The sequence below is a fragment of the Trachemys scripta genome, chromosome 3, assembly GCF_013100865.1.
Source record: "Trachemys scripta elegans isolate TJP31775 chromosome 3, CAS_Tse_1.0, whole genome shotgun sequence".
In the NCBI taxonomy this organism is placed as follows: domain Eukaryota; kingdom Metazoa; phylum Chordata; order Testudines; family Emydidae; genus Trachemys; species Trachemys scripta.
Window position 1 is genome coordinate 148,205,032 of NC_048300.1, and position 14,811 is coordinate 148,219,842.

The 14,811-nt window shown below is 39.9% G+C and overlaps 1 protein-coding gene across 1 annotated transcript in view; it reads right to left on the minus strand.

Moving 5' to 3' along the window:
• Positions 1-2,943: 2,943 nt before the first annotated feature.
• Positions 2,944-14,811, minus strand: part of RIMS1 (regulating synaptic membrane exocytosis 1) — a gene marked incomplete in the record, with an annotated part of 487,692 nt that continues 475,824 nt past the window's right edge. The window contains 4 exon segments of the mRNA XM_034766209.1: positions 2,944-5,189; positions 5,560-5,699; positions 7,476-7,577; positions 12,351-12,463. Of these exon segments, the coding sequence (XP_034622100.1) occupies positions 4,971-5,189; positions 5,560-5,699; positions 7,476-7,577; positions 12,351-12,463 (574 nt within the window).

The window sequence follows — 14,811 nt, forward strand, 5'->3', positions numbered from 1 at the left end:
ATCCTGGAGGTATCTGCCCATCAAACAAGGCCAAGAATTTTTTTTTTTAATTGCCAGGGCATAATTGTCAAGGGGGGAGGGATATTTCAGTGGTTTGAGCATTGGCCTGCTAAACTCAGGGTTGTGAGTTCAATCCTTGAGGGGACCACTTAGGGATCTGGGGCAAAATCAGTACTTGGTCCTGCTAGTGAAGGCAGGGGGCTGGACTCAATGACCTTTCAAGGTCCCTTCCAGCTCTAGGAGATGGGATATCTCCATTTATTTCTAGAAACAAACTGGGGGAAATACTTCTAAGGGATACCCTTGGCAAGGACCCTTATATTTTGAATTCTTTGTGGCCTCATTTAAGGATATTGTGTTCCTTAAATACCTGAAACTGTTTTCAGATAACGCTGTACTGTAGGTAATCCAGTGATTTGGCAGGGGTGAACTACCATGTTGTTGTCTACAGAGGATGGTACTGTTGACTCTTTTCCCCTTATGACTCAGTTCGCACAATGCTGCATGTTATGCATTCTTTTTCAGTGCTGCATGTAGGCAATAAAGCCTAGAAAATATTTACTCTGTCTGGTGTGTATTTTCCATGTAGAACAGGTAACATATTTCAGACCGTGCATACCCCAGAGTACTCATGGTCAGTCATGTAGTAACTGTTTAAGGAAATGCACTGACCATATGACTGTACAGATCAGTACTTTTTTTTTTAATTGCCAGGGCATAATTGTCAAGAATGTTGATATTATCTTCTTCTTGACAAGTGCTATTGGAGGTTTAATTTCCTCCTGGATACCTCCAGAGATGGTCTGAATAGACCATAGGATGAGTTGAGGAAATGCATCTATATCCTAAGTATTATACTAGTATAACATTGGAGGACAGCTCAGCTGCATTATGGGACTTAAACACATTGAATCAATAGCGTTACAACAGAGGCAAAGGTGGCCTATAGTCTTCTTGCCAGAGATGGGTTAGCTACTACTACTTAACGGAGCTAATGAAAAACAGAAATGGTTGTGATGGAATGTAAGTCTTAATCAAATGTAACGTTTCAGGATATAAATAAAACCCTGGTATATACATAACATTTGTGAACAGATGTTAAGGATTTTATCCATTTAAAATTCTTCTAGTTTAGTTTGGATATACAGCACTCAGTTTTCAGGCTTTCATTCAGGTGCTGTATCTGATTAGTCAGCTGGGCAATGCAAATATAAGGTTTTTGTGCCTTACACGGAGAAGAGGCTGTTAAATGTGCAGCCCGTTCTACCTATCTGCCTTCAGCAGTTCTTAAGGTCCCAGCACTATGCCACATAGGCTAACAGCTTTTATTCTGTAATAAGGCAGTAAATTATAAAGGGATTTCAATATAAAGTTGAATAAACTCTTGTCATGAAGAAAATGAATGTCAGATCATATGCTTAAATTTTAGTGATTATGAATTTTAGTATCTTTACTTTTATGATGTACATTATCTGTAAAGTGATACTGTGTCCTCCTCTCTGAGGAGAAGTAGGAGGGTGAAGCGAGGAGTGACTTATCTGTTTCAGAGTAGCAGCCATGTTAGTCTGTATCCGCGAAAGGAACAGGAGTACTTGTGGCACCTTAGAGACTAACAAATTCATTTGAGCATAAGCTTTCATGGGCTACAGGTGCATCTCGTGGGTGCATCCGAAGAAGTGGGCTGTAGCCCACGAAAGCTTATGCTCAAATAAATGTATTAGTCTCTAAGGTGCCACAAGTACTCCTGTTCTTTTGACTTATCTGTGATGCTAAAATCCCATCACTCAACAATGAGCAATTCAAAAGGCAACAGCAGCAGAAGAGGGGGAGCAACACCTGTCTTGTCTGTCTTCACAGATTCTACCATCTAGTGGGGTTAAAAAGTCACTTCTCTCCCTAATGCTTCATTCATGTATTGCTTATTCATTAGATACACTGTGCTTGAAAATAAGGTTAAAATGTTTAAAATGTTGCTGATACTTTTTCTGTGTTATAGAGGGGATCCAGAATACTAAACAATTTTGTTTAATTTATTTCTGAGGATGGGTAAGAAAAAGATCCTAGTTTTTGGATGCAATATCCAAAGCCATGGAAGTCATGAAACATTCATTCACCTAACTTGAGAAGATTTTACGATATCATAATGTCCTCTGTATTTCACAGATCATTCTCCCCCCAGAGAAGTAGAAACAAAGTTCTTTTTTGTGAATAGAGTTATCATTTTAATAATTCATTTTGCTGAAGCTTAGTTATGTATTCATTTAAACAAGGCAATAAATGTATGTGTACAAAGTGATGTGATAGTCTTTAGGGTATTTCTAAATTATATTAAATGATATCTAGAGGATAAGGAGAACTAAAAATCAAACACAATACACCATCTTTGCTTCTCTAATAACAACATTTAGTGCCAAATTCTGCTCTCAGCTACACTGGCATAAATAATTATTCATAATATATGTATTGGTGTCAATAACAATGGCGTTATTCTGGATTTAAATGATTGCAAGAGAGCAGAATTTGCCCTTTGTACCTAAATAGCATTTTTTACACCAAATACAGACCTGAGACCAGCATCTGTGCAACTCCACTGGACCAAAATCCAACCCAGTATAAGCAGATGTAATCTCACTGAACTCAAATGAGTTGCATCTGCTTACACCAAGTCTCAGTTTGGTCCAATGTCTTCAATACAATTGCACTGCATATAAATGAGAGCACAATTTGGCTCTCTCCTTCATGGAAGGGAATGCAACATCATTGAAATCACATGACTTGCACCCACTTACCCCAGGTCTAGACTTGAGACTACAGCTGAACACATGCTTCTACATCAGTTAAATGGACCACTTATTTGCTCACTTCTGTTACACATCTCATTCAATTTGGTAGTGAGAAGAGTCGCATCCAAACCTTAGAACATACTGAACACAACAACTACTCTGGACATGAAAAGGAAATTTTATTAAACATGTTTACATAACATGAGTTAGGAGTTCATTTAAAAGCACAGGGGAGTGTTAAGACAAGTGGTCAAAATAGAAAGATACTACCGAATTATAATTAATTGATTTTTGGCCACTAAGACAGAACAGAATCTAGTAGTAGTGCACCAATGCTTCAGTTCTTCCTGCTCAGCAGGTCGAGCAGTAATCAATCTGTGCCCTATGGAACCCTGGGCAGAATAGTTCCGGCATGTTAAATAATAATAAATAGTTCACTTGGTGCAGGCAGTATGTCTATGAATTAAAACCTAGTGTGCACAGAGTTTCTACATGTGTTACAGCCCCACAGTAGGAATCTACACCAAAATATTTATTAGAAGGAATTTGGTCCATACTACATCACGTTTTCCATAGGGTAAAAAATAAAGTCCATCTATAGACATTTAGCACCAGACTAACAGACTTTGCCTGGCTAAAACCTGCAAAATGTCTATAAGAAAAATGGATGGCTTAGATTTCTTGGTTACTTCAGTATAGTAATTACGAGCAAACTGTACAAGAACATGCAACATACAAGCTGGCCTATGTGGAACTAACATACATTATTAAATAATCTTTTTGCTTCTTTTTACAAAACGTGCATGCAGCTTTGAACAGTTCCAAGTCATGCTGCCCTATTTGTGTGTGTGCTCACAAAATTGAATGGCCTGTAAAAGGAGGGAAAACATATCATTGAACCAGCAGAGTCTGCAGTTTTTAGCACATTTACAGTAAATCACATGGGATTTCAAGGCCAAGAAGAACTCAAATGAATAAAATGCAGATTGAAATTTGATTTTTTTTTTACCAAAAAAGTAAGATATCTTGCGTTAAAAAATCAAGCTTTGTGCTTGCATCAATCTCAAAGAAATGTAAACTAAAATTTGATAAAAACATTAGTAAGTGCAGAATATTTCAACTGGAATTTCCAGTGAAATACTGAACAACTCATACCATGCTCTATCCAGGGCAGACATGTGTGTCTAAAGTGACACATATCAGAGAAGCCTGGGTACAGCTGAAAGTGTCATATGCTCAACCCCAATCCTGGTCAACATTTTGGGAAGTCAAATATACATTTGTACACGTGAACGTAAATATCTCCTCTCTGAGTCTAAGAAGAAAACTGCATTACCAGTAATATTTTCAGTGTCAAAATTAAGACTAAAGCTGCTTTTATCAGTCCCCAGCATGAGCTGCAGATAGATTTCTTCAAAACTCTTCCATGCAAAACATCATAAAACATAAAAAACATTATATATAATGCAAACATATTTGCTTTTTACAAAGAAAAACTAGCACTGTGATTTTGTTGTTGGTGTTGTTGTTAATGAAATAATCTTGATTGGTCATTTGTTCTGGGTTTTCAACTGAAAGACTTGGAAGAACCAGAACTAAGAAACAATGAGAACCTTAGTGGCATCATGTATGGTAATTCTGGCTGCTGAACACTTGAAGGGATACTTACAGAGATATACTTCAGCCCTTTTTTGTTTGGTTTAGAAAACGAAAGGAAGGGTCTCTGTTAGCATTGTGAGGACTTTTACAAAACTGGCAGAATCACACAGCAAAAAAACTAGTGGAAGTAACAAGTACAGAAAAACTGCTGAAACACCAGGAAGTTAACACTGCTTGTGGGCTCTGTCAAAATGTGAAAAAATACAACACTTAACAGAGTGAGAGCTTCCAGTTTTGTATTGTTTTTTCATTTTATTCTAATCTAAAGGTCCCGCTCTTTTTAAAAATTGTAATAAGCATCAGTGACTGTCACTAGTAGATTGACTTACTGTATTTGATATACTATTTTGTTCTGTTAATTTAAGCCATCTTTTAACAAATAATTCAGACATATTTTTGGATAACTACTACAGGCAAAACAGAAGTGATTGTCTCTCTCCAACAATGCTTTTGATCATATAAGAATCTGGTTCTGATTGTTATCTTGGGTGGTAACATTTTTATTAGATAGCATCTGCTATAAGTTCACTATGATCTAATGCACGGAGGCCCAGTTGAACTTTCCAGAGATGACTGGGAAGCCCTGCGGGTCAGGGGAGTCAAGGTTGGATCCACTAGTGATGAGGGTGGAAATAATTTATACCATCCTATTACTACACTGGATAGATCAAGTTCCTCCAGAAGGATCTGTGCAACACCCATGAAGCATTTGTGATCCATTCGGCCATAGTCTCCCCAAACTATCACCTGTAAGGACATAAAATACAGATTTAACACTGTCCAAAGAATATACACTTATATGTTCATTCATGTGGCAACTCCCTACCTGCAGGAGTAGGGTGAGTATTTTTTCAAAGGAGAAGAGAAGGGGCCTGATGGGAAATCTCAGGTAGGGTTAGGGCCATAGACAGCAATAGAGAAAAAATTCTAATAAAGCCACATCGGTACATTTTGGGAGTCTGATGATATTACAAATCACTCAGATATATTAACTGATATTTCTGAAATTAAGTGCTTATGTGGGCTGTGACTGGGACAACTCAGAATCTTACAGTTAAGCAAATACTCAAGTGCTTTACCAAATCAGGGCCTAAACCAAGATTAAGTAATTACTGACCTGAAGGACTTTACCGTGTGGACTTTCATCAAAAACCAGTGTCTGTTGGTACAGAGGATCAAGTGTTTTCCGTGCAATTCTTGTCTTTTTCTTGGCTACACAGGCTCCATTTTCCAACAGGTATACTTTGACATAGGGAGCTGCAAAAATCAAACACCACCAATTTTATGTTTGGACTTAAGCATTTCACAGTACTGCACCCTTGGGGTGGAGGACAAGAACAATGAATGGAAACTGACTAGAAAGAAAAGTGAACATAATTACTTTCATTGGCCAAACTGAGTTGAATTTTCAACAATAAGCAAACATTTTAGATGATGAAAAGTCAATTAAATATTTACTAGTTTTTGGTTTTAATCAAAAATATCAGAGAGACAAGGTGAGTGAGGTAATATTTTTTATTGGACCAATTTATGTTGGTGAGAGAGACAAGCTTGGGCCAATAAAAGATTGTCTCTTTAATATCTGGGGACCAGCATGGTTACAGCAACATTGCATAAGTTATTATTAGTAACACATGTCTTATATTTATCTGTTAAAGTATGATTTTTTAACTTATGTGTCCCATGAACTGGATATTATTAACAAGACTATGTTGTCACTGATAGACAGTTTGATGGTTCCACGTGTTAGGAGTTCAAAGCCATTTCAAAATATGCCATTCCCTATGACATTTCAATGAACTGTGTGTTTAAAATTGGAACAGTCATTTCTGAAAACATTCATATAAAAGGGCAGTTGTTCCTCATTTGCTTTGTGTCTCAAATAATTTTAAAGTAACATCTCAACAAATGTTAATCTGAAACTATATTCTAATTATTATGATAAACAGTGTTTCTCCTGGAAAACAAAAATGTTTTCCAGCAAAGACTTCTTAAAATAATGAGATTTTTATTATAACTATAATTTAATTTATTCCCAGTAAGCTCAAATGTTTGAGCTCACAGGCACTGATACCACTTGCTGACTTATTCAAAATACCGCCGTGTCACTGAAGATCACAATATTGAGTTTCCACCACCTTGCCAGCTTCCTTGCTTGCAATTCCCTTTCACCTGCTCTTTCTCTTTTGTAGATGGAAATAAACAAATACATAAATAATAATGTAAGGGACTCCATCTGCATCACCAGGTCCATGGTGAAATGTAACTAGATTTTGATTATTTTAATAATTTTGATGGATATTATCAGTTTATTTTTAAGCCCTTTTCTCAATTTATATCACTTTAAATGTTCACAGTTGTGAAAAATGATAGGTTTTAAGCATTTTTTCCCAATGGTTATCAATGTAAAGTTTCACAGTTGCAGGAAATAATGGGGGCAGGAATCAGATGATAATTACCTAATTACAGTAGACACTGAGATTCAGTAAGTTAAAGCTTTAAACCATTACAATACAAATTGTCAATATCACATGTAATAATATACAAAATAAATATCCTGAAAGCAAAGTCTAATAAGTTACAAGCAGCATTTTTCTTACTTTGCCTACATGTAAATTGTGATTATTACTGATGGATTTTTTGTAGATTTGTGTGTGTACCATGAAATTGACATTTATCAACATTTACCAATAAAAATCTAATCCCTCTAAGTCAAAATGTAACATTTTCCCTAGACATGCTGAACACTCCTTGGAGACATTCCTTCTAGCAAGGATTTTTCAGCCTCAGAAATGTTGATTTTGCTCGTGTGAAGGCAGCACTCCCTGAAGTTAAATGGTGTGCAGAGAGAGGAATTGAACATGGGCAGAGTAGGTATTTCTAAATACACATCTCTATCGAAAAAGAAAATGAATACATGTAAATGTAGTGACTGCTACAAAGAGCTGAGAAGGTCTCTTTGGAGACCTCTGGTCCACACTTTCCTGCATATTTTGTATTCTCCTGTCCTCCATCATTTGCAGTTTTCCTCACCTGGTGTAGATTTGGAGCCAGGTTTTTGCGTGAGGCCTCGGGCTCTAATGACTTCTACTTCTAACTGGCCTTTTTTATCCACCATTCCAATCTGAATATCACCTGAAAGGAAAGGAGAAGAAAAAGCTTATTCCATGATCTGGGTCAGCTCAATGCAGACCTCACCACAGTCAATTGTCATCACTCAGGCAATTCTTTTGATTATCATTATTATTATTGTACTATGGTAACATCTTGAGTCTCCAGTCAGGGATTTGTATCCTGTTGATGGTCCCTTCCTCAAAGAGCCTTTGATCCATGTATAAGAGGAGAGATACCAAGTGGATACACAAAGAGATGGAAGGAGCACAAGGTAAGTGTTCACCCCTTCTTGTCAATGTTGAGAATAGGCCACTTCCACCTTAATCGAATTGGCCTTGTTATCACTGACCCCCAACTTGGTAAGGCAACTCCCATCCTTTCGTGTGCTATGATATATATTCTGCTTACTGTATTTTTCACTCCATGCATATGATGAAGTGGGTTTTAGCTCACGAAAGCTTATGCCCAAATAAATTTGTTAGTCTATAAGGTGCCACAAGGACTCCTCATTGTTTTTACAAGGTAAGTGTGTGGCTGTAAACATTGCAGGTCTGTCCTTCAGAAAGAAGAAAGCCAGACAAGTAGACTGCAGTCTGTCTAGCCAACGACTAAGTTCTTTAAGGCTCACAATTTTTTTTTTTAACAAAAGTTTTTTAATGAGTGCAAGAGGGTGACAGTTCCCTTCCTGAACAGCATCTTGAACAGACTACCAGAATATTAAGATAACAAAATTTCCAAGCTGCTTCTTCGGTTCTGAATGTTCTGGCAAATGACAACTCTGGCTACAGCTGCAGACAAAAAAAAATTGCTGAGTTGGGGTCCAAGTGCTGCTCTGACTTGGAAAGGAAGACTGTAAATGAAAAAAGACACTTAAGTGCAGCTCCACAAAAGAACTTAGGTGCCTAACTTCCACTTTAGGTGCCTAAGTCCAAAAATTTAGGTGCCACTGAAATCCTCTAACTCTCTGCTAAGCTGCTGTCTAGCCCTTGGGTTGCCTAAAATTCTTCAGTGCCTGCATTTTCACAAGTCCCCTTGATGCCTAAGTTTCTGCCATCAGACATGTGCACATCAGTCTAGGTACCCAGATACCTGATACCTAAGCTCAAGTGGGATCCTCAAATGGGGCTCAAACGAGGTGCTGTGGGGCTTGATATGCTAGGCGTTCTCAGAGCATGCTAACTACACATCAGATGGTCCGAAGGGAGGAGGAGGTGAGTGCCCTATCCACTGGAGAGTGAGACACACTGATGCTGGTCTCTCTCAATCTCTCTGGTTGAGGCCATTACACAGTATATAAATATTTAAATATGCATTGAGCCAGAGACAGCATGAGAATGACACTCTAGAGCAATGGTTAGGGCGTTCCTCTGAGAGTGGGAAACCTATGTTCAAATCCCTTCTCCTCAGGCAAAGGGTTAATTGATCCAGGATCTGCCACATCTCAGGTGAGTTCCCTCACCACCACTAGAAGGGTGGGTCTCACTGCAGTTAGGCATGCACCACTGCTGTTCTTGCAAGAAGTGGCTTAGGTGCCTGACTCCAGGAGAGGGTTCCCACCCCTCTCCTCTGCATCTGCTATTGGCTAGCTTAGGTGACTCCCTGCTTAGTGTGATGGGTTTTGATGATCCCATTCTGAGTCACCTATTTGTCACCATTCAGTACAGAGGGAGATGAGGCGCCTAATCCAAGGTTTATGGATTCTATTGGGATTCTATTGGGTAGCTAGGCACCTACAAGTTAGTCTCTGTGACACTGAGTGTTGCAATACCTAAGTCCCTTTGTGGATTTGGGCCTTAGTAATTATGGGTCTGATTTTCAAACCATGAGAAGTTCAGGGCTGCATAAAAAAAGTCACCAAGACTGATCATGCAAATGGGTAGATAGTCATGTAACTGGCTATCTGGGCACTCAAATACCTCATTGGACATGTGCAATTGTGGTAACTGTGCAAGCAAATGGAATTCCCACCTGTGCAGGACCCTGACCTTCTGATGTCTGACATGTAGGTCCATGTTTCTAAGCAAAGAATAGTGAATAAACCTGAGCTACAGAATTTGCTGTATTCATAATGATAAAAGTATTATTGTTCAAACGTAACCGAAAAGGAGACCTTAGCCCACTTGTTCCACTAACAGAATATTATAGCACAGTGTCCTGGACTACTCTAGTATTCAAGATATGACAAGCCAAGCAGGGCTGGTTTGTTATCTATCAAAACTTTGCTTCAACAAACACAGCTCTGTACTGAGCTAAAAATAGTTTAGAGGAAAATTCCATAAACTGTGCTCTTGGGCTACCTTTTAATGCTGTAAGCCTGTATATTCAAATCCAGTCTATGCTACTGGCAGTCAGCAGGGGGTGCCAAAACACAGACATTTTCAAACCAGCAGAGACAACTATCTACTAGGTATAAGCCCTTGAAAAGAAAGTGTTAGGTAGAACGATTGAGTGAATTTTGTAGCCCAAAATCTTCTCTGAGCCTGTAGACATAAAGGCTCCAATAGATGGAAATAAACTGTTAGCACTCAGGAGCCCTGCTGGAAGAGGTTTAGGGAGGAAAACAACTTTTAAGCAAAAAGTGAGGTGAATGTAAGCTAGCACCTGGATTCACTATTGGAATCACCCTGATTTTAAAATGGACAACAGAAGAACCCAGACATTTCTTGTTTCCTGTAAGAAGGAAATCTGATATATTTTAAGAGGGGTTATAACATTGTACAGGCTGCATGCTCAATAAGCTTATAGCCCAATAACTTCTATTACAAAATATAATTAAGTTTGGATTTATACAGCAGCTCAAGACTTCTTCTTTTGTAGAGCTCATAAGCTGCAAAGAAGAGAGCACCCTCTCCCATTTTTCCTCCTGGTTCCCTACTTCTCCTCAGTAGTAGCTGAGTAGCCTCCTGAATCTGAGTTCCTTAGAAAAAAACACATTTAGAATATCAGGGTTGGACAGGACCTCAGGAGAACATCTAGTCCAACCCCCTGACAGATTTTTACCCCAGTTCCCTAAATGACCCCTGGATTGAACTCATAACCTTGGGTTTAGCAGGCCAATGCTCAAACCACTGAGCTATCCTCTCCCCCCCATGGAGGGCTTAAGACTCCTCAGCCAAAGCACTTGCTATATGTGATTTTTAACTTGCATAGCGTGATTAGGCTAGTGGAGATGTCAAGGGTTATTTATTTTTCATCCTCAATGCACAGCCACAAAATATGTCACCAAATCGCTCAAATGCAGACTAAAGGGATTTTGCCCCTGCTCCTGCCCTTACACACTGCTGTGGTGGTTCACATGTACTGTAAACAGCCTGCAAGGGCCCGGGGAAGAATTTCTCCACTGCAGGCAGAGCATAAAGCCGTCAAACAGCCCTACGCAGGCTCTCTGTAAGTGTACATGCAGGGAGTGTGGAATGGGTATTGGGGGACCAGATGTCTCGATTTTATAGGGACAGTCCTGATATTCAGGACTTTTTCTTATATAGGTGCCTATTACCCCCCACCCCGTCCCGATTTTTCACATTTGCTATCTGGTCACCCTAAGTGGGTGTGTCAGGGGCGAACCTGTAGCGCTTGGTACTCCAGGGGATTCTCAGATGTTTCGGATTACAGAGCAAACCATAGGTGGCTCTTGAGAGGCTGCTGGAAATTAGACTTTAAATTTTAATCTGTTCCAACAGCAACGATCTAATGGCATCATTTGTAAATTGGTTGTCAGACTTGTTGCAAATATGGAGTAGAGTTTCCGATTTTTGGATTATCTTTCAATCAGCTAAATCTGGGTCAGATTCCGTTATTGGCCACATAATCAGTGGCAACCATGTACAAACGCTAACTAGCTGAGAACTAGCAATTTGCCGGGAGCCAAGGACCATAATTATTCTGCATAGAAAGGAACAGATTGAGGCCACCGTCTTTGATACAGAAGTGAGCTCTGTGGACATCACAGGTCCCAGGATGAAATGCTCTATCTTCATTTGATTTTTGGAAGGAACAGAGCATCAGTTCTGTTTATGGACAGCAGAGCCAGTGCTAGGCATAAGCGAACTAAACAATTGCTTAGGCCCCCAAGAAGCTCAAGGGGGCACCTATTTGCTGTTTATTATGTGTTGTGCGGGAGGGCTAGGCCTGCTGACAGCAATTCCAGGCCTCAGAGCTAGGGCCATCCCTTGGGGTCTGCGGGGCCTGGGACAGAAATGACTAATCCGTCACTTCCAGGACCGACTGCTCTGGCCAATCATGCCGGTCTGCAGGACCCCCCCCAAAGCACGGGGCCCGGAGCAGTCACCCCGATTCACCATGCCCTAGGGATGACTCTGGCCAGGTCAGAACGGTCAGTGGGTCCCCTAGAAAGGTCCACCTAAGATTTGGGTGGTGCTACGCCTGCACTGGCTGTTGCCCAGTGAGCTGCTGCTGGCTGCACTGCTGTGCATGCTTTCCTGGCACAGCCAGGACTTCCACATGCCTGCCTAGCTGCCTTTGCTGCTGCCAGTACCACCCCACACACGCCTAGGAGCCCTGCAGCACACTGGGCGATGTAAAAGGGTCTGGGGTTCCCTTTACCCCCCCCCCACTCCATCAGTGGGTCTGGGGAGGGCCTCCAAAATATTTCTGTTTGGGCCCACCAATGGGCTAGCACTGCCTCTGAAACAGCACCTTTGTGTTAAAGATGGGGGAGGCCATTTGGTAGAACTCTTTGGCTGACTAGCCCAGGAGCTGCATTCTGGCCACCTTAACTTCACTTTGGTCAATGGGATAGCATTTGTCTTATACATGAGAATAAATTATTCTTACCCATAGCAGGGGTTGCTAGTGTCTGTCGACCTACTAACTGTGCAGGTCCAAGGCCATCAAGGAAATCACTAAATTGACTGTCAGCACCCAGCCGCACTCCAGGGAATATTAGGCTACAGAAATATAAAACATGAGTACATGTAAATACAACATTAATTCATAGTGGCCCACAATAATTAACATGGAAGTGCTTCTCAGACACAATACACAGCCTCAGAGAATGTAACTGCAAACTATACTGCAAAACCAGAACCCCAAAATAGGTATACTGAAACCATCTCACTGGGAAGTAGTTTTGTTCACCCAAACAACTTGCCATCTTTGAGTTTTGCTATAGCACTAAAGAGTCTGACAAACCATTCCAGCTGACCCTGACTGTGACAGCAGGACCTCGCTCCACCTGGTACAGTTAAAAGGGTTATAGGCAGCAATGTTTGTGGACTTCTGGAAGGCCATGTACAGTGGGGAATAGTTGTAGCAACACCATCTCTTCACTGGGATGTAGCTGTGGCAAGACCAATAGCCTTTTTACCTCACTTCCATGGAAAAGTGGCTATTTCTCTACTCCTCCCCTACTCAACTAGAACTGAAGTGTGGTGAAGGTCATAATCCCCAGGGCACTGAATGTGGTTCACATTTGAATTGGGTGAATAATGGATTTTTGATTTGTTGGCAATTTCAAAAAGTAAAAAAATTGTTTCAGGTCAGCCCAAAATAAAAATTTTTAGTGAATTAAAAAGTTTAAAAAAATGTTCATTTCAGGTCAAACAAATGTTTCATTTTGATAAAATTAAGATGCTTTGTTTAGATTTTGATTTTTTTTGAAACTATTAAAATTAAAATGAAAAGGAAACTTTTAAATGAAAAGTTGTTTCAAACTGAAATTGAAACATTTTGTTTAGAAAATGATCAAACTAAATGTTTCAATTTTTTGGATTTTTTTAAACAAACAATTCAGCAAAATCAACATGAATTTGTAAAAGGTTTCAGTGTTGTGGAATCGGCATTTCTGCTGAAAGAAGTTTTGGATGAAAAATTTCACCCCGTTGTAGTTCACGTATGTGTTAAGTGCTGCATTTGAAGGGGATTAGTTCAATGGAGACATTTTAAAATGGAATGAAGCTTCAAATGGTCATGAAATGTTCTGCATCTAATACCCTGTCACCTGTTGATGTTAACAATTTTCTACCTGATTCCATTTATTTAAAAATTAAAGTATTACAATTAACCAACAAAGAAAGCAAACTAAAGAATGTTAAGGTTTGTAATAAACTTTCTTGTAACTAAAATTCCCAGATATAATTTTCCGATCCTTTGCTGCATCTCTTGTATCACTCCTGCTTTAAGCTACTAGTACCATAGTTCAGAGTACCTTCCAAGTCCACAGAGTACTAAGTCCACTAGTACCTTCTCTGAAAGTTTTCAAATAGAGAAAACAGACACTGAGATCTAATAAGAGATTAGGGCCCAAATCTGGGACATAGAATTTGAATGAGCCCACATCACCCAACTCCTCTGGGCCATGCAGGATGTGAGAGATAGCTGATAGCTGACATTCTGATAGCTGACCTATTAATGAGAAAACAGCAAACTTTGTCATTGTGGTATGTTGTGGTTTTTAGTTTTGTTTTAAATGACTGTAGTACTTGTGAAAGATGCTGGACTTTCCCCCCTCCATATTCCATTAAGGTCAGGCTCAGACTGGGGAGAATGGTGCTCTTCTCAAATCCCAAAGGCAAAGAGAAAATGCCTATGATGCCCACAATCCCAGCATTCCCCTCTCAGTGTACCCACTATGTAAGGTCTTCTATTCACTAAGTTAGCCAGTCTGTGTCCAAATAGGGTCTTTCCCCTCCTCGAAAGGTGAACGCCATCTCTGCCTAGCAGTCCTTCCTAGACCACGGAATGCTATTCGAGGAAGGACTGCTAGGCAGAGATGGCGTTCACCTTTCGAGGAGGGGAAAGACCCTATTTGGACACAGACTGGCTAACCTAGTGAATAGAAGACCTTACATAGTGGGTACACTGAGAGGGGAATGCTGGGATTGTGGGCATCATAGGCATTTTCTCTTTGCCTTTGGGATTTGAGAAGAGCACCATTCTCCCCAGTCTGAGCCTGACCTTAATGGAATATGGAGGGGGGAAAGTCCAGCATCTTTCACAAGTACTACAGTCATTTAAAACAAAACTAAAAACCACAACATACCACAATGACAAAGTTTGCTGTTTTCTCATTAATAGGTCAGCTATCAGAATGTCAGCTATCAGCTATCTCTCACATCCTGCATGGCCCAGAGGAGTTGGGTGATGTGGGCTCATTCAAATTCTATGTCCCAGATTTGGGCCCTAATCTCTTATTAGATCTCAGTGTCTGTTTTCTCTATTTGAAAACTTTCAGAGAAGGTACTAGTGGACTTAGTACTCTGTGGACTTGGAAGGTACTCTGAACTATGGTACTAGT